A 19,628-nucleotide genomic window follows, 5' to 3' on the forward strand; every position below is an offset into this window, starting at 1 on the left:
AGAGAAGCAACACTTCGTAACACAGGGAAAGCCTTCTGAGGTGAGGTGAGAGGCACAGTAATTTTTACAATGTTAAAAACTAATGAATAACAGTAAAACAGAACAGTCCCATTTCTTGCAGGGGGAAAGGAAATATATATAAGATATATAGTACATAAAGAGTAGGATATGTTAACAAAGTATTCAGAGTCAGCCACAGAGAAATCTGCTCTGATGAAACAGTCTTGACTCTACAGAAACCTGCTTGGGAATTAGTTTAAAAAAAAAATATATATATATATAGCTATAAGGTATAAAGTGGCAAAAATAATTTCTTGTAATAGTCCTCTAAACATTAGAGGCAACTCTGTATAAAAACGTGGCTGGAGCTGGCTTGGGGAGTGGTCTCTTGCATGGATCCCAAGGGGGCAAGGCTGCCAGCAGCAGAATCAGCCCTCCCAGCAGCACACAGAGGCCACTGAAATAAAAGGCGTGGTCATAGGTCTCGGTCCAGTCATAAAACCAACCTGGAAAGACAGTGAGAGGACATGGTCATTACAGACACAGGCTACGTCTCAAGCCCCTCCCCCCACTTGATCTGCTTCTTGTACAGTTAGGATGAGGACATAAGGTACCGTGCCCGCTTCTAACATGACTTGGGAGAAGCTAGGAAAGGAGAACCTGCCGCTATGTGGACAAGAATAAACAGGCATTTAGAGTTTCTCCACAACAGAGAATGGGGACCGACTCCAGAGCAGGTATTCTCCCATCCTCAACCCTACTGAAGCAATCTTGAATAAATCCTTGCCAGAAGACATTCTATGCAAATTTACTTCCTCAACTCTAGGCAGTCACCACCATCAATTTCAATATCTGGGGCTGCTACAATAAAGAACAATAAAACAGTTTGATGTTAAAGTAGATACCTTACCAACAATTGGTGGTCCAAGGCTGTTTCCGAGTCCAGCAAAGAACATTAATATTCCATAGGCATGGGTTAATTTTTCAATTCCCACAGTCTCTGTGGTCACATATGGGAAGATGGACCAATTACCAGTAAGAAATCCTAAGATTCCAGAAAGGATTGCCAAAGTGATGTAACTTTTGGCAAACGGAATTGCACACAAGGCCAGGCCCATGATTATTAAGGTAACTACATACAGATATAAAGTGTTAATCCACTTGAAGTCAGCTAATATCCCTAAAAGGAGTTTGCCAACTGCCGTCATTATGCCTATAATGGAGATCAGAGGCATGAAAGACTCCTCTTCTTCCACCTTTGAACTTCTTGCTACATCTTCCATGAGCAGGGAAGGTGGAAACCCCCCAATGTCAAAAAGAAGGATGGCGATGAAGAGTGCTGAAAAGACCCTGTTTTTAAAAAGAACCACTGTTTCTCCACAGTAGTTTTTATATAATTGCCACTTCCTCTTGGCAAGCTGTTTGCAAAGATAAGTCTGTTCGGCAACTTTCTTTCTGTACGTCTCGGGCTCTTTTGTGCGTGTCATGGTGCTGGGTGCTCCGTGAAGCAGACTGTCCTGCTGGCAGCCCCCAAGGACCAGGGGACTCTTGCCCTTTTCCCGGCAACTGGAGCTCTTCTCAAGGATGTTTGTATTTTCTTCTGGGTTCTTTTCTTTCTCGTTGTAAATGGAGTATCTATCTGGGATATTTCCCAGAGCTCCGTTTTCCACCAATGGACCATCCGAGGGTTGGAGGGGTCTCATCAGACTGCCACAGGCCAATATATTTAGGGCTAAAGCCCCCACGATCAACAGACATCCATCTAGTCCGTACAGCTCTATCAGCATCCTCTGAAGAGCTGCATAGACGAACAGGCCAACGCTGGAGCCTAAGGCCAAAACGAGAGCAGATCACTCTGAGTCTCTCAGAACAAGCATCACTAATATCACAACTCAGTGTCATTTTTACATGGCCATTCAGCTGTATCTTCCTAATAAAATCACAAAAATCCTGAAGATACCAATGATGACCATAAAGATAACAATGATGACCTTGCTAATAGCAACGCAGACAAAACAATTATCTCGTGAATTAGCATCAATGGTACACAGTTAACCATTTAACATCACGTAATTTATTTTATTAATCCCAATCCACAGATGAAATATCCTAGGATTAGAAAGCTTGCGAATTTCCCACTAACCAACACCTGTAAAGAACACAGGTAGATTCACGCTCAAGTCAGTCGGACCCCAGGAGCCTATATTCATAACAAATATCATGACATAATGACTCCTTTTGCACTCAGTATGTGCCAAGCTCCAGGATCTATCTTTATGTCATTTTGAAAATTTTCCTATTTATTTCCTTTTTGAGATGAACACTCTATTGCATTTTAGGATATTTTTAGTGGCTTGACAGTTCAAATCCATTGTTGAATCAGCAATATGAGTAATTCATATTTTAGAGTAAAGCATGTTTGAAAAGCTATTTACATCAGCACGCTATTTAGATTAACTCACACACTGGAATGGCAGTGAAGAATCTAGATGTTTTCTGCTTTTGTAATTCTGCCTTAATTGCTTGGCTGGGGGCTGTGTGAACTCCAAGCCTGATGGAGGACATCTGGCAGGTCACCTGGCAGGACACATAGGCAGACCACTCCTCAGGGAAGGAGGAACCTGGTGTTTGATAAGATCCACCGCCCTATAGCTCATCAATTTGTACTGTGTGAAAGTTGCTTGCTTTAAACCCACCAATAGAAGCCCGCTAAATCATGACTGTATAATTAATATCCTAAAATGTATAAGAACTCTGTGCTGTTCAACTGGGGCTCGTTCTCTCTCCCTCTCTTTTGTCCTCCCCTCAGATCCTGCAGCAGCCTGGGCTGTGGCCGCCCCTCCCCTGCCCAGTCCTGCTGGGCTGGGGGAGGTGGCTGGGAGACCTAGGTTAACCGGAATGAACTACCTTCATGCCTTAGCACTGACTTCAAACTGGATGATTTTCTGGAGATATCAAAATCCGGCACAACAGCAGCTTATGTCATCCCATGTAACTATTCTTCCCTTGTTCTGATTTCAATTTTTTGAAAATTGAGTACTTGAAAAATCGAGTGTCATTGGAAAAATACCAGGAGAAAAAGATACTCATGTGTATCACAGAGAGGGAATTTCTGATTCCTGATTCAGCCTGGCCCAGCATAAACCTGACGGGCACTTGGGGCAGGAAAGCAGCAGACAGACCACCTCTCTCTCTTTCTCTCTGTCTCTCCACTGTGTGTGTTTGTGTATGTGTGTGTGTGTAGCTCTTTGTCTGCCTTTTAAATAAATAACTATAAAAAAAAAAAAGAAAGATGCATGAAATATATCAGGGTATTAGAAAACAATTTAGAGCTTCCTTGTGGAATTATGTAAATGGTAAATATGTAATTGTTAATCTTTAGTAAGAACCACTTGATTTAAAAATGAAAAATGTAAAGGGCAAAGTGAAATAAAACATTAATTCTGCTTTCATGCATGTCTAGGTTATGCATTACTACAGAGAGGGAACATGTCAACTGGTGTTCAGGTGAGAGACACACTTCATGTTTTGATGAATTCCTACAGATCAATACAATTTTCTGTGAAGAGCCAGACAGAAAATACTTAACACAGTCAGGTTCATAAACTCCCCACCCCAAATACTCAACTCTGCATAATTTCCATTTTTTAAAAAAGTTTTGAATCACTAAAATATGCACACGCCACCCTTAGCTTTTAGGCAGTCCAGAAACAGGCGACAGGCAAGAAGTGAAGCTTGGGTGTGTTCTCCAGCACCTGTGCACCAGGGAGGAAGCGGATAACCACATTCCAGCCTTTCTACCTGGCCACAGTATTTCAAAGATACTCGTTTGAGGATTCTTTTTAATTCTTTAAAAAGGGCCACTCTCAGAGTCCTTTTCAGGAGGCTCATGCTTATGCCTTTAACTCCATGGGATGTATGCTATTATTCGTCCCATTTTACTGTTCAGAAAACTGAGGCATAAGAGAGTTAACTAACTTGTCCAACACCAGACAGTGAGAGGCTATCAGAAGGAAGATTCAATCACCAGTCTGACTCTGGGCTGTTGTTCTAACTTCACATTTCCAAAATCCACTCCAAGATCCAAAACATTTTTGAATGTTTCCTGAAATGCCATAAGAGGAAAATTGCACACCAGAAAACTTGGTTTCTTGCACAAAATTACTAAAAATAGTATCCCCTGGTTTATAAGTAGATACATGTCTATATAAATGAATTTTGTGTTTCGATTCTTTCCCCAGATACCTCATCATGTTTTTGTAGATACTCCAGGATCCAAGAGAGTTCAATTTCCAGGACACCAGTGACCCCCAGATTTCGGCTTAGAGGGGCTCACAGAAGTACAGAGCCTCAGCTATGCTGAAGTTCTTCCCACACTTGGGGGAGATCCTGGTAGGATCGTTAAACTGCGTTTCTGCTGCCCTGGACTCCCCATGTCTGGCTTTTGAGTTTCTTCTCCCATCGCTGCCTTGAGCGTGTCCTCAGACCCTGATCTTGTCTCTTCTTTAGCCACAACTCACATTTCACATCAGACAGTACTTCCCCAGACTAGCTGGGATAAATATCCAGGTGGATTAAATTCAACCAGGACTCCCCTGGTTGGCTTCAGGAACAAAACCTGAATTTGTAACCCATTACCGGGGTCATTGCCTTACAAGAGCTGGTTAAAACTGCTTACTTTCTGGGTGCATGGCTTACTCCCAAGTAGCTTATCTCAATTTAACAATGGTGGTTACTTGGCAACTATAGCTCTTAAACAAACTCACAGCATATTGGCCAGAGAAATTTTGATAGGTTTCCCAAAAAGCTTTTTAAAACTCCTCTTAAAACAATCCTCACTTTAAAATGCCCAAGGGAGGGCCTGGGGCAGTAGCCTAATGGCTAAAATCCTCACCTTGCACATGCCAGGATCCCATATGAGCACAGAAGGCTTTCGTTTAATTAAAATTTATTTTTTATGTGCACATTTCCCTGCCTCTGTGACCGTATCTTGATGATGAAAGGAAAACTGAGTCAGGAGCCTATCATTTGGGCATACACTGGAAGTCAGTAATGTCAGAAGAGCTGTAAGTTAGATGCTAGCTAGAAGCCTTCCCCCACAATGCGCTTAGGAGTGAGCGCTTTGCCTTCTTATCCAGTTCTCCTCCTAGGGGTAAGGTGATTGGCAGAAGCACCACCTGCTGCTTTTAGCCAAGCCCTCTCAGCAGGTAACCTCTCAGCAGGTAACCTCTCAAGGTACTGAACACACAATCTTTCCTTCCCTAGATTATATTGGACATTTAATGCCTGATTTTTCATGTACGTATTTTGAGGTTCTTTGAAAACTCGCCTCACAGTTACTGTGGAAAATCAACTTTCCTTCCAGGAGAAGGAGTAAAATAATTATTTTGCTACCTGCTTGCCGGCTGGGTAACAGCAAACATAACTGCGTTCGGAAAGCTGAATAGTGACAATGCTGTACTTATTTTGGCGACTTACCTGTTGAAATCAGGCCAAGTGCAAGGCCTCGGCGGCTGTCAAAATATTGACATGTGATGGTCACTGTTGCAGTGTATAATAAGCCACATCCAAGACCTAAGCATTAAAGACACCGTATAAATCCAGACAGTCTGCATTATTTCAAAGCAAAAAAGAGAAAACAAACGAGAAGAGCTCAAGTCATAAAAGCCATAAGGAGGGCATTCCACTGCTGGCTGCTAGAACCATCCAGCGGGCGATGCCTAGTTCACTTCCACAGCAGCTGAGCAGCCTTATTTCACCCCATACCAGCCTTAAGGTCAAGGTCTTGTTTAACAAAAACAAACAAACAAACAAACAAACAAAAATGCAGTTTCTAAGGTAAGATTGAAAAGTGCATATGTAGGGCCCAGCGGCGTGGCCTAGTGGCTAAGGTCCTTGCCTTGAGCGCTCCGGGATCCCATATGGGCGCCGGTTCTAATCCCAGCAGCTCCACTTCCCATCCAGCTCCCTGCTTGTTGCCTGGGAAAGCAGTCGAGGATGGCCTAAAGCCTTAGGACCCTGCACCCGCGTGGGAGACCCGGAGGAGGTTCCTGGTTCCCGGCATCGGAAGGTACAGCACCGGCCCGTTGCGGCTCACTTGGGTAGTGAATCATCGGATGGAAGATCTTCCTCTCTGTCTCTCCTCCTCTGTGTATATCTGCCTTTCCAATAAAAATAAATAAATCTTAAAAAAAAAAGAAAGATCTTTGTTTAAAAAAAAAAGTGCAAATGTAAATTAAGACGTTATAGAGAACACAGTGAGATGATAACCAAATATCACATTTTATCAAACTTGGCCATTGACTATGTCTTTCTTCCATGTCCTTTCTCTCGCTGAATGCTCTTTCTCCTCTAAATCTTTCGAACAATTTTCATAATCCCCTTTATCACCCAAAGCTATTTTGCTAGAACTTAGCTTACACATCCTGATCTACAAACACTGATGCTCAGGTGGGGTGTCATGGGTTCCAGATCATCTCCTCACAACGCAATTAATTTCTAAATCTCTATTTGCTTCACAAATGCACGGGGCCCTCCTTAGGCCAAAAAAAAAAAAAAAAAAAAAAAAAAAAAGATGTAGTGATGTTTTTTATTTTGTGCTAAATATCTTCACCAAAAAAAAAAAAAAAAAAAAAAAGGAAAGCAACTGGAAAAATTATTAAGAACTGTTAAATTTAGGTAGAAAGCATATAATCACTATGCTACTATCACCTGTAAATTTGGAATTCTTTCATAATTAAAATATCTTACAACATGGGCCTGGCACAATAGCCTAGCGGCTAAAGTCCTCGCCTTGCATCCACCGGATCCCATATGGGCGCCGGTTCTAATCCCGGCAGCTCCACTTCCCACCCAGCTCCCTGCTTGTGGCCTGGGAAAGCAGTAGATTATGGACCAAGGCTTTGGGACCCTGCACCTGGGTGGGAGACCCAGAGGACGCTCCTGGCTTTGGCTCAGCTCCAGCCATTGCTCCCAGGCCACTTGAGGAGTGAACCAGCAGACAGAGGACCTTTCTCTCTGTCTCTGCTCTCCGTATAGCTGCCTTTCCAATAAATAAAATAAAAAAAGATAAATTTTCAAAAAATGTATCTTACAACTTAATTTTCCTTCTTGAATCTCAAAAATATTATCTAGATCATTTCTGCGTGTATTAATCTTTTCCTCCTTGTTAGGTGTATGAATAAGCCTCTATGCTTTTCATAAAATTCCCCTTTGCTCGAATTCTTTTTTGTTTTTTTTTGCTTTTATTCTGCAATGTCAGTTGCTTTTGGGGATCACCTTAAAATAATACTTAAGACACAGTTTAATAGTTGACTATCGGGCCCGGCGGCGTGGTCTAGCGGCTAAAGTCCTCGCCTTGAAAGCCCCGGGATCCCATATGGGCGCCGGTTCTAATCCCGGCAGCTCCACTTCCCATCCAGCTCCCTGCCTGTGGCCTGGGAAAACAGTTGAGGACGGCCCAATGCATTGGGACACTGCACCCGCGTGGGAGACCCGGAAGAGGTTCCAGGTTCCCGGCTTCGGATCGGCGCGCATCGGCCCGTTGCGGCTCACTTGGGGAGTGAAACATCGGACGGAAGATCTTCCTCTCTGTCTCTCCTCTGTATATATCTGGCTGTAATAAAAAATGAATAAATCTTAAAAAAAAAAAATAGTTGACTATCTTAACCATTAGCTTACCCATTAAAAGAATCATTAAGATCATCTTCATTAATTTAGTAGCTACCTGGACCAGAGTTTATACAAATGTATGGGGTTAACAAACAAAATGCAAATATTTCAGGGAACTAGCAACTGAAACCATGACTCAGGCAATTGTCTGATTGCACAAAGCACTTACTTAACGAAATGAGATAGACAAAAACAATTACACTTGTAAATATAACTCTTACAAAATCCTTTGTGTAATTTAAAGGGCAACACTATTTCACTAACAAAAATAATAGCTGAGTTACTTTCTATAGTTGTCAGTACTACACGTGGGACCTTTCAAGACGTAAGACCTATTTCTGAACCATCAGCTTTGCGAAGGCGAAAAGGTGTCACCCTTCACTGAGACTCTATTTCTGAAAGCCTTTGGAGGGGGAATGAATTTATTTTCCTGTGATGTGGTTGTCAGGGCTCTGTCAAATGTTACAACATTGGAGACATAATAAGAAAAGATATTTCACATTCTTAAATGCCAATACCAAAAAAATTGAAATGGCAATTTTAAACTTTTAACCTTCAAACTTTGTAAAAAGCAATAGTTTTTAAAATGGATTTCAGGGTCATAGATTTCAGATAAGACTCTCACTTTTTTTTTAAATGGAGAAGAAATTTGAAATGTGTTTTCTTTAAAGTTTTTAAAAAGTAAAGATGGTATGACAGTTCCCCACAGCTGGAGGTCAGGATGTTCTTAAGTCAGCAGTTACTAAAGAGATGTTTGTGTACAATATTGTCCCTAAGTTCTGTCCTAGAGTCCATGAAATCAATATTATCTATGTAGTAATAGTGAGAAGCTCTCCCATCTCACTGTGTTATGTTTATGTCGATATTATACAAGAGATGGTGAGTAAGATGGCAAAAGCCTTAGCATACATTAAGATATTCATACTAAATTAGTATCTTTGGGGCTTTGCCATCACATATTCATAGTAAAACGCAAACATATCCTTTTTACATATTTCATTTGAGCTACAACAATTGCTGCAAGAAGCATCTAAGCCAGCTGAAATAGCCACTTTTTTTTTTTTAAAGATTTTATTATTATTGGAAAGCCGGATATACAGAGAGGAGGAGAGACAGAGAGGAAGATCTTCCGTCTGATGTTTCACTCCCCAAGTGAGCTGCAAGGGGCTGGTACGCGCTGATCCAATGCCGGGAACCAGGAACCTCTTCCAGGTCTCCCACATGGGTGCAGAGTCCCAAAGCTTTGGGTCGTCCTCAACTGCTTTCCCAGGCCACAAGCAGGGAGCTGGATGGGAAGTGGAGCTGCCGGGATTAGAACCGGCGCCCATATGGGATCCCGGGGCGTTCAAGGCGAGGACTTTAGCCGCTAGGCCACGCTGCTGGGCCCTAGCCACTTTTTTCTTACAATATTATTATCCTAAGAATTAGGGTATTTAAATTATTTTTTAAAATGTTATTTGAAATAATGTTTCAGGAAATCATGCTATTCAACCTCATATGTTTGATACACATTTTCTTGACAATGAACCTACAAAATTGACTGTCATTAAAGATAAAATTCAAGCTTTCCAAAAGAAAAAAAACCAACTAAATTTTATAAGACTCATATCTACCACCACACATTTTACTTTTTTGAAAGGCAGAGTTAGAGAGAGAGAGAGAGAGGACACAGGGAGAGACAGAAAGACGAGGCAAGATCTTCCATCTGCTGGCTTGCTTCCTTTACTGGCTGCAATGGCCAGGGCTGGTGGGCCAGGCAAATCCAGCTCTCATGGGCTGCTGGTTTCTGGGCCACAGTGCCAGTTCCTGCCGCCACGCATTTAACAGTTTCTCAATACATAGAGATTTTCTAGTAAGTTTGCTGGTGACATTAAGTAATTTCTTTGTTACAATTTATAGTTAAATATATTAACATTTTAAAGTTCTTGCAGCACTTGGCAGACTTTTTTTCCCAAGTAATCAATGCATTATGTTTTAAATCAGATTTAAAGGAAGGTCTACTCAAAGTGCCTAATAAGAAAAACAGATTTTCTGTCCCAGTAAACCTTCACGTATCTTCACACGTCAATCAAAACTACTGTAAAGACTGAATACAGGGCCCGGCGGCGTGGTCTAGCGGCTAAAGTCCTCACCTTGAAAGCCCCGGGATCCCATATGGGCGCCGGTTCTAATCCCGGCAGCTCCACTTCCCATCCAGCTCCCTGCCTGTGGCCTGGGAAAGCAGTTGAGGACGGCCCAATGCATTGGGACCCTGCACCCGCGTGGGAGACCCGGAGGAGGTTCCAGGTTCCCGGCTTCGGATCGGCGCAGCACCGGCCCGTTGCGGCTCACTTGGGGAGTGAATCATCGGACGGAAGATCTTCCTCTCTGTCTCTCCTCCTCTCTGTATATCTGACTTTGTAATAAAAATAAATCTTTAAAAAAAAAAAAAAAGACTGAATACAGAATATAACCAAGTGGGTCTGGCACAAAAGCCTAGTGGCTTAAGTCCTCACCTCGTATCCACTGGGATTCCATATGGGAATCAGTACATGTCCTGGCTGCTCCATTTCCTATCTAGTTCCCTGCTTGTGGCCTGGGAAAGTAGTGGAGGATGGCCCAAGGCCTTGGGACCCTGCACCCACATAGGCAACCTGGAGGAGGGTCCTTCTCAGGGGGTTAGACCTGCCAGCAGGCCCCCGGGTCACTGAGGGTGGGGCTGCGGTACTCTTTGGCCATAAGAAGCACTGGAGACAGACTGGTGAGGAGTGTTCGTTAATTGTGCCAAAGCTCCAGGTTTATAAAGGTCTAAGAAAAGGGAGGGTAAGAGAGAGTTTTTAGTTATTCCCTTCATGCAGTAATGACACTCTGATTGGATGAAAGGCACGCGTAATCCTGTTGACCTTCCAATCATATCAGAGGCCACATTCTATTCACAGGGTTGGAAGTCACTCCTGGCTTCGGATCAGCTCAACTCTGGCCTTAGCAGATACTTGGGAAGTGAATCAGTGGACAGAAGATCTCACTCTCTCCTTCATTCTGGAGATCTGACTTTACAATAAAAATAAATATTAAAAAACAAAAGTAAGAAAACATAAGATTGCAATAACACAGTTGGCACGTGACACAGTTAACCTTACCTGGTAATGCCTGCTCTTGCCAAGGCCATACTGTCTGGCTGAGCAGACCCTTGTGTTCACCCTGGACAATCAAGTCCAGAGTGTGATTCTGCATAAAGCTGCTACAAAATGAATGCTACCGTTGGACTGCCCCATGAGGGCCGCTGCGTAAGTCAGTGCGAGGGGACAGATGTCAGCAACATCTGAGTCGCATTACCCTTCTCTCTCTTTCCCTTTCTTGTGCTGTATCAGCACAACGGCTGAGATGGCAAACCTTCGTGTGCCTTGCAAGTGTGGATTGTTAAAGCAGGTTGATCCTTTCAAACACCCTGAGACCCTGGGCAGATATTTCACTAAAGCATCAGTGTTTGGAAAGTTGGTCTCTGAACGTAAACAATCAATGAGCCATTTCACTCTTCACATTATCACAAACATCATGCATACACTGATGAAATGATGACTCCTGAAGATAGAAAATTCACGGGGACTGTAAGTTGCTTACCTACAAGGATGCCATAGGAAAAAAACAGAAAGTAGATGTTGGGGGCAAAACTGCTCAACATTAGGCCTCCAGCCACCACGAAGCCACTAAAGATTGTGACAGGTCTTGCTCCAAACGATGAGACACACAGACTGCAGATAGGACCTGAAGCAAACAAACAAACAAGTAAAACTTTGAATCATTTAACACTGACCTTTTCCCCACAATCACATGATCATATGTCATAAGATCCAAATAATTCTTTCCATCATGATAATAACAAAAAGAAACAGCATAGTACTGAGCTTTTACTACAACATTAAACTCTAGGTAAGGTACTTCACATAAACAATCTCATGTCACTTAAAATATTATTTATATATTTATTTGAGAGGTCAGAGGAACATACATATATATATATAGAGAGAGACAGAGAGAGAAAGGGAGATCCTATCAGCTGGCTCACTTTCTAGATGTCTCCAACGGGCAAAGTCAGAAACTAGGAATGAATCCGGGGTCTCCCATGTGGGTGACAGGAAGTCAGTTATCCAAGCTGTCTGCTGTTCCCAGAGTCTGCATGGAGGTGAAGTGGGAGCTAGGAGTTTCCCCCAGGGACTCTTGTGGGACAAGCGGTCCTAATTACTGGGGGCTTCCTTCCCTCTGCTCATCTTTTACTTTTACTGCAACCCAAGGAAGAAGGGATAATTGTTATTCTCAATGTTTTATTAGAAAATTGAAGCCCACATAGTTATGAACTGGGATTGTGGAATCAGACTTTAGCTTTAGTTAACTACTTCTACTCTTTGCTGGCTTTTTATCTCTCTGTGTCTTAGTTTCTTCATTGGGACACTGGAACAATAATAGTACCCACTTTGTACTATTAATGCACCTGATGGCTGATAGGCAAAAGTGACAATTTCTTGCACTTGATCTATGCAAAGTAGGAAACTACTTATGTAATAGGATTTAAGTTATAGTGAAGTTATTTCCCAGTAGCAGTCTTAGCATATGGAAATGAAAGAACATTACAAGTTATTCAAACTAACAGTCTCATTTCACATGCAAGGAAATTCAAGTTTGCATGGGTCATCCAAGTCCACAGCAGAAGAGCCAAGACTTGGAAGCAGAGGCATAACTGAACGTCCAGACTGTGCTCTCTAATTTTCTAAAATACATACACCAGAATGGCTAATGACAGACAACAGTAATTGCTGGCAAAGGTATGGAGCAAGCAGAATTTTGAAACACCTCTGGTACTGTCTACTAAAGACACTACAAAATCCAGAAAACAGCTACATCAACAGCCATCTAAAATGTTCACAAAAATATCCTAGCTGTAGACAATTGCCTAGGTTGTCTTGTACCTAGGCAAGGGTTAAACTGCTGGAAGGAAAGCAGCCAATAGCTGGCAGGCCTTCTGAACCTAGTTGCTTGCTTGCTTGCCCTATTTATTTATTTATTTATTTATTTATTTATTTATTTATTTAAAATGCATGGGAACACTGGGCCAGGACATGCCACCCTGATCCCAGGCTGGAGGCGTGTGGGGAGAGGCGGTGGCGGGGGGGGGGGGCACACACATTGGTAGGCGTGCTGCAGTCTGCCTTGGGAAAGGAGCTCTGGGGACATACTGGAGAAGGAGCAGCTGAGGGTTTACTTGTTAGGGAAGGAATGACTTCTGGGGGCTTCCATGGACCAGGCCACTGCACTTGCAGATAGGTGAGAGAGCAGAGACAGAGTGGTTTAGAGAGAGGAACCAGAGGGCATGTCTGGGTCAGGCCAAGGAATGCCCACATTGAAGACCTGGCCTGGGCTAAATAGCATGGTTGCCACCTACTGCCATACATAAAAGCTAGGGCTAGGGGCGTGCGTGGCTGGGTTAGACCATAGTACCTGCCCATGAGTTGGAGCAGGAGGTGGACCATGTGAGGCTGAGCTGCAGCACCAGCTAGAACATGAGAGAACTGCATCTGGGGACAGATTCTGTAGGCAAGTTTTGAGCTTGTCTCTGTGAGACTGTAGCACCCAGCAGCTTATGTGCTTGTCTCTGTGAGACTGTAGTACCCAGCAGCTTATGTTGAGATTTGGGGTTGGTGACATGCTGAGACAGGCTGGACCATGGAACTTGCCTGACAGGAATCCACCTGACACTAACTGCCTCACATGAGAGCTGGGTCTGGGGGTGGGCCAGGCTAGGTTACGCTGTAACACCTATCAGTGACAGCCAGAAAAGATGTGGATCATTTGGGCTAGGTCACAGTACCCACTGGTGAGTGCCTGGACTGGGGGCTGGCCATGTCAATCTGGGCAACAGTACCTGCCAGCACAGTTAAGATCTCAGTGCTGGGAGCAGGTCTGGTAGGGGAACCAAGGGAACTCTCCTGCTAAGCTACAGCCACTACTGCTGAGCATGAGAGCCAGGGCTGGGAGAAGGCTAGACCAGGCTGGGCTACAGCACCCACTGGCATATGTGTGAGTCAGGACTGGAGATTAGAGGACAGGCAGTGTTCATTCACAGCATGCATTGGCACAAGAGAGAGCCAGGAAGGGCAGGTACTCAGGTAGGCTGGGTAGGACCACAACACCCACCACATTGCATGAGGGCTGGGGCTGTGAGTGGGTCAGGATGCTGCACCAGTAGGTGAGAGCTGAACCAGCAGTTGGGTGGGCTGAGCCAGGATGTAGTACCTGCTGCTGAATGCTATGACTAAAGGTGGGAGGGGCCGTCTCAGACTGAGCCACAGCACCTGCTGACACATGCAAGATCCAAGTCTGGGAGTAGGTCTAGTAGGAGATCCTCCAGGATTCCCCTGTTAGGCCATTGCTTCCACTGGTGTGTGTGGGAGTGTGCCAGGCTGAGCTAGGGTGCTGCTCCTGCTGGCATGAGAGAGAGCCAGAATAGGTACGGGCCAGCTGGGCTGGGCCACAGCACCAGCTTGCAAGTGCGAGGACTGGACTCATGTCAGGCTGAATAACAGTACCCCTGGCAGGTTCCAGAACTGGGGCTAGGAATGTGCCTGGCAGGAAAACTGTAGCTACTCCCTTGCTACACTGTACTATCACTGGTGAGTATGAGGTGGGCCATAGTACCTGCTGGTATGGCATGAGAACCAGGTTAGGACAGGCTGGCTGGGCTGAGTCACAGTACCCACTGGTTCACCTGAGATATGGGGCTGAGGTAGAACTGAGTAGGCAGCTTGCATCCACTGGTGTGTTGGCTGGTGCAGGTAAAGGACTGAGCCTAACCCTGCACTGGTTGGCGCAAGCAAGAATCAAGTCTGAGGTCACCCCAGGCAAGGCTTTTTGGGGGACTCCCCAACTAGACTATTGGACTCAGGGAAAAAAAATCACAGGATATGTTGTGCAAACTTGGAGAGCTTATACTGAAACTGGGCCTCCTCAATTGATGACACTTGTTTGTGGGCATTATGCCCAGATGCACACGGAGGACACGATGGCCAACTGATCTAGGCCAGCAATGGATGTTGATTGTCTCACCAGTGGGTAAAAGTAGAACAGGTTAGACAATTCTCCTGGCCAACCTTTGCAGCAAAAGTTTCTGGGTCTGTAGGTGTAATAAGGTGGACTCTGTCAACCAATATACCTTGGAAAGATTTTTCTCAATCCTAGAGCAATGAAGCCGGCAACTTCTCGGAACTGTCAAAACCACTAAAGTAATACCCTCAGAGCACTTTTCCCCATATCAGGGTCTCTAAAGTGTCCTCTAAGTACTGTCCCTTATTCCAGGATGCTGATGCAGTTTGACAGCAAGGAGGGGCTCCCTCCCCATCTCTGTGGACACGGGAAAAAAAAACCTGAAATATTTGTGTCACCCACCTTTCTCCATACCTGAACCTCCCTGCCTGATCACAAGCCCATATGGATGTGCATACCTCTCAATTATGTAAACAATATTTAAAAAAATTTAGAAAACATTCACAGATTATTGATAATAGCTCCAATGAAGAAGCTCAGATGTTCACCAGCAGCAGAATATATCAGTAATTTCTGCTCTTCGAATTCTGGTCCATGGATTATTATATGACAACAAGAATGAATGATCTACAGCTACACATAACAACATGGATTATCTCACAAACATACGCCAAGTGAAATACGCCCAACACACAAAAAAGTACAAACCATGGGATTCAAAGATAAAAACACACAGGCAAAACAAATCTCTTGTTTGAAGTCAGGAGAGTAATGTTAAGGGGGTAGATAGGGGGTGAAGAGTAATAGAAGAGAACGCAGCCAAACTTCTATAATATTCTTCATGTTCTGTTTCCAGTGTGTGAATGGACTAATGATGTAGGGTCTTCAGTTTGTAAAAATTCATCAAGCCATACTCCAATCCAAACATCTTGTGTCTTCTATTTCTTTGTAATGCAATCTTCTACAGAGAAACAAGAGTCAATCCAGTCTCACTGTTGGCAACCAGCAAAGCAGTTCCAACCACCAAAGCCCAACATTCCCCTCAACACTAAGGAATCTCTTGAAAGCAAATTTTAAAGACTGGTTTATGACCACCAAACACCACAGAGAATAATGCTTATTGCTCCTGCATGTTTCTCCCTGGCCATGAACTGATCCCTACAACTTCCAGGCCCTCTTTGGGTACTCACAGAGCAAGAGCAGGTTGATTTATTTATATCACAGAACAAGGGGAATATTCCATGCTTGGGTTTAAAAGGAAATTCCATTTGAGAAACCAAACTCCCCATCCAAAGTTTATCTGTATACCCAGTAAGAAATACTTAGATTTTTCAAAAATAGAAATAATTTTGAGCATCAAATGTCACAAATGGATGTCTGATAGCATAAAGACATGACCCTGTTGTTTACCAAACTACATTGACCCCAAGAGCCAGTGTTTATAAATTTAACAGGCACAATGGGATTGACACGCACAGAGATTACTGTCACCATACTTGAAATGTTTCAAGTTTCATCCTCAAAATAGAACTTTAAATCTATGCTCCTTGAAGCATCAACTTCACAAAGTAACTCGGTTTGACCGACTGGGGGTGTGGATGAAAGATTTTATGTAAGATATTAAAATCATCATTAGTTATCCTAAGTTTTTAATCCCTTTTGCCTAACATATTACTCTTTTTTTTTAAAGTTAGGCATTAAGAAAAAAACTGAGCAGAAATTCTTTAACAGCTGAAAACAACAAATCAAAAAATGTTTTTGAAAAATCCACGACTTTGACACTGCCATCTGTTGCTTACTGGAAGAAAAATATCCTGGTGTCAGAGATTAAAGAAAAAGATTCAGAGCAAAGAGCAAGCTTGGAAAGGTCCAAACCTCTCACTTCAAAAACTAAACTAGAGCTCACACCAATCACGAGATTTGATCAAGAATCCGTAGAACATGAATGAAGCGGCTAAGGTTAAGGTTAGTTCAGCATTTGTCCCAATTAAGAGCTATTTAGTTAGTATTTCAACATTTTGCTAGATAAAAATCAAAATATGATTAAAGACTGTGAACATAGTCTTTGTAGATCTTCCAGGTTAAGTGGTTTTATGAAACAATGTCAAATTTAACATAACACCAACACCTGGTATTTGAAAATTTAATCAGAAATTATTTTACTCTTATCCTTGGAACAAGGGTACTTATAGAATGTAATTATATAAATTCAAATCACTGTAGCCTCATCTTCATCACTAATATCAGAGCAAAGCGCAACATGACCATCAAGTCACATCTGCAAAACATTATGAATTTATGAGGTTAGGTGTTTGTCACGACATACAGTCTCCAGATTGAGAACCACATATTCGCTCCTCAGCACTGGATGGGTTTCAAGAACGAATTTAAAGCAAAGGACACTCTCAGAGGAAGTTTCTTATGATGCTCCACAGAAGGGACCTTTGGAATGAACGTTAATTAACCTATAACAAGAACCAACGATTCCACACATTGGAACATGATCAGTTTTAGAAAAAATGGGAGGGTTCTTACTTTCACAAGTACATTTTAAAAAAACGTAATTATCTATAAGTAACACTGCTTAACTAGAGAAGAAGTCTTTTAGAAAGGAATAGTAAGAAGGCTCTGATTGCAGAATAAAATGCAAGACAGAAGATAATTTGAATATGACACACATACGTCTGCTACTTATAACTGTTATGACATTGATTTTTTTTTTTACAGATTTATTTTATTTTTATTACAAAGTCAGATATACTGAGAGGAGGAGAGATAGAGAGGAAGTGGAGCTGCCGGGATTAGAACCAGCGGCCATATGGGATCAAGGCGAGGACCTTAGCCACTAGGCCACGCTGCCAAGCCTATGACATTGATTTTGCATCTGGTGAGTTTTTCTTGAACTTAGAGTTGTTCTTGGGTTCATGTCTGAGAGCCAATTTTATCAGTGCCTTGTGTTTGGGCACCACTATTGCTATGGCACCCTTGTGTTTGGGAGATTAATTCATCTTGGTAGGTTGGTTGAATCCTGGGCTTAACTGTTAAGGGCAGAATGGGTACTCAGCCCAGAAAAGTCTGAGAAGACAGCTGGCAGCCTGCACGGCCAGTGGGTGAACAGCTCCATCCTTTATGCGGAGCAGCTCAGAAAAGATGTCTGCTTTCCAACACAGTGACTTGGCAACATTTCCAGGGAAATGCTGAAATGTTCTCTCAAAAAGGCAAAAGTCTGTAAGTAGGGAGAACAAACAACCCCATGAATCCAAGTAGGGAATGAAGAAAGAAAGAAAGAAGATTTTTAGACATCTGACTTTGTTTTTAACGATTCACTGATTTTTATTGGAAGGGCAGAGTTATACAGAGAAAGTTCTTCCATCTGCTGGTTCACTCCCCAAGTGGCCGCAAGAGCGGGAGATAAGCCAATCCAAAGATAGGGGCTTCCTCCAGATCTCCTACACGGGTGCAGGGTCCCAAGGCCTTGAGCCATCCTTGACTGCTTTCCCAGGCCACAAGCAGGGAGTTGGATGGGAAGTGGAGCTGCCGGGAGACTGGCTGCCATATGGGATCCTGGCACACGCAAGGCACTGGGCCCGGACATCTGACATCTAAATATAAAACAAAACAGAGAATGTCTTGCTGCTAGCTATCTACAAGCCAGAGAGGTTGACAGCAATTTTAGATAAGCAGGGGAAGGGAAATTGAAAAGCCAAATGCAGAAGTGTTTTACTATGCTCACAGGTGAAGAAGAAAAATGAGACGAAAAACAGCTTCCAAGATAGTTCAAAACAAAGTGAGGATACTGCTTTTTTCAGCCCTTCAATGGTAATTTGGGAATAGAAAACAAAGTTAAATTTTGCTAGCTGTTGAAGCTGACATAGAGGAAGGCTCCTGCTACAGAGTAAACAATGCCTCCTGGGATTCATGGATTGGAAAACTAGTTCCTGATGTGGCAGGATTGAGAGGTGGTGGCACCTTTAAGAGATGATTTTTGTCCTGTGAACTCCACCCTCACAACAGGATTAATGCTGTCCACAAGGGAGTGTGTCGGTTATTTTGAGAACAGGTGGCTACAGTGAAATCCATTCTTTTTGTTTTCTCCCTTTGTCATGCTCTCACTTGCCTTTTGGCTTTTCCACCAAGCAATGACATAGAAAGGCTTCTGCAAGCAGATGCAGGCATCACGGAGCCACACCGTTGGACATGCTGGCCTCCGGAATGAAAATAAGCTGCCATTCCTCATAACCTGATTCATCACAGGCATTCTGCTACAGTGATGGAAAATGGACTGCAATAAGTACTCGCCTCAAATTCTGAAATGTAGTAACTTTACATTTAGGTAAAATGGAATAACTGTCACATTCCTTCACTATTTACTAAATAGCCACTAAAACTGCTTTGTATAATGGACATATCAAGTCACATGGGAGAATCATATAGGGAATTTTAAACTAGTAGTAACATAATGAAAATGAGATGAAATTAATTTTAATAATACATTTTATTTAACCAGATATCCCCATAACATGATCATTTCACCATCATGAATGAGCAATCCTCAAAATCTAATGTGTATTTCTTACACTGTAATGTGCATTTCTTATACATTTCAGTTCAAATGAGCTACATTTCAAGTATTCCTAGTCATATATGTCTGATGTGTTGGTCAGCACCACACTAGGGTCTAGTGTTAGGAAAGAATATGAAGAAATATATACACAATCCAGGACCTGAACTACGAGGCAAACATATACAAAGTTAAACTAAAACCCAAGACCACAGGCAATAAGCAGCAAAGGAAAGGTTCAGTGCATGTGTTTTAAGATTCCAGGAAAGGGATATCACCCCTGGGTGCTGGAATGGAGCACTAAACTGAGCCAGGAAATGTGGTTATGTCAACAAAAGAAATGAAAATGCCTTCTAAATGTGGGGGCGAGGTGGAAATGTAG

General features: G+C 42.9%; 1 protein-coding gene across 2 annotated transcripts in view; it reads right to left on the bottom strand.

Annotated features, from left to right (window-relative positions):
• Positions 1-273: 273 nt before the first annotated feature.
• Positions 274-19,628, bottom strand: part of SLC16A9 (solute carrier family 16 member 9) — a 53,964-nt gene continuing 34,609 nt past the window's right edge. For both annotated transcript variants that reach the window (XM_004583401.2, XM_058671665.1), the window contains exons 3-6: positions 11,272-11,415; positions 5,479-5,574; positions 911-1,828; positions 274-506 (exon numbers count right to left, since the gene is read on the bottom strand). In XM_004583401.2, the coding sequence (XP_004583458.2) occupies positions 328-506; positions 911-1,828; positions 5,479-5,574; positions 11,272-11,415 (1,337 nt within the window). In that variant the 3' untranslated portion in view covers positions 274-327. The remainder of the gene's footprint in view (positions 507-910; positions 1,829-5,478; positions 5,575-11,271; positions 11,416-19,628) is intronic.

The sequence above is a fragment of the Ochotona princeps genome, chromosome 13 (genome assembly GCF_030435755.1).
Source record: "Ochotona princeps isolate mOchPri1 chromosome 13, mOchPri1.hap1, whole genome shotgun sequence".
NCBI lineage: Eukaryota > Metazoa > Chordata > Mammalia > Lagomorpha > Ochotonidae > Ochotona > Ochotona princeps.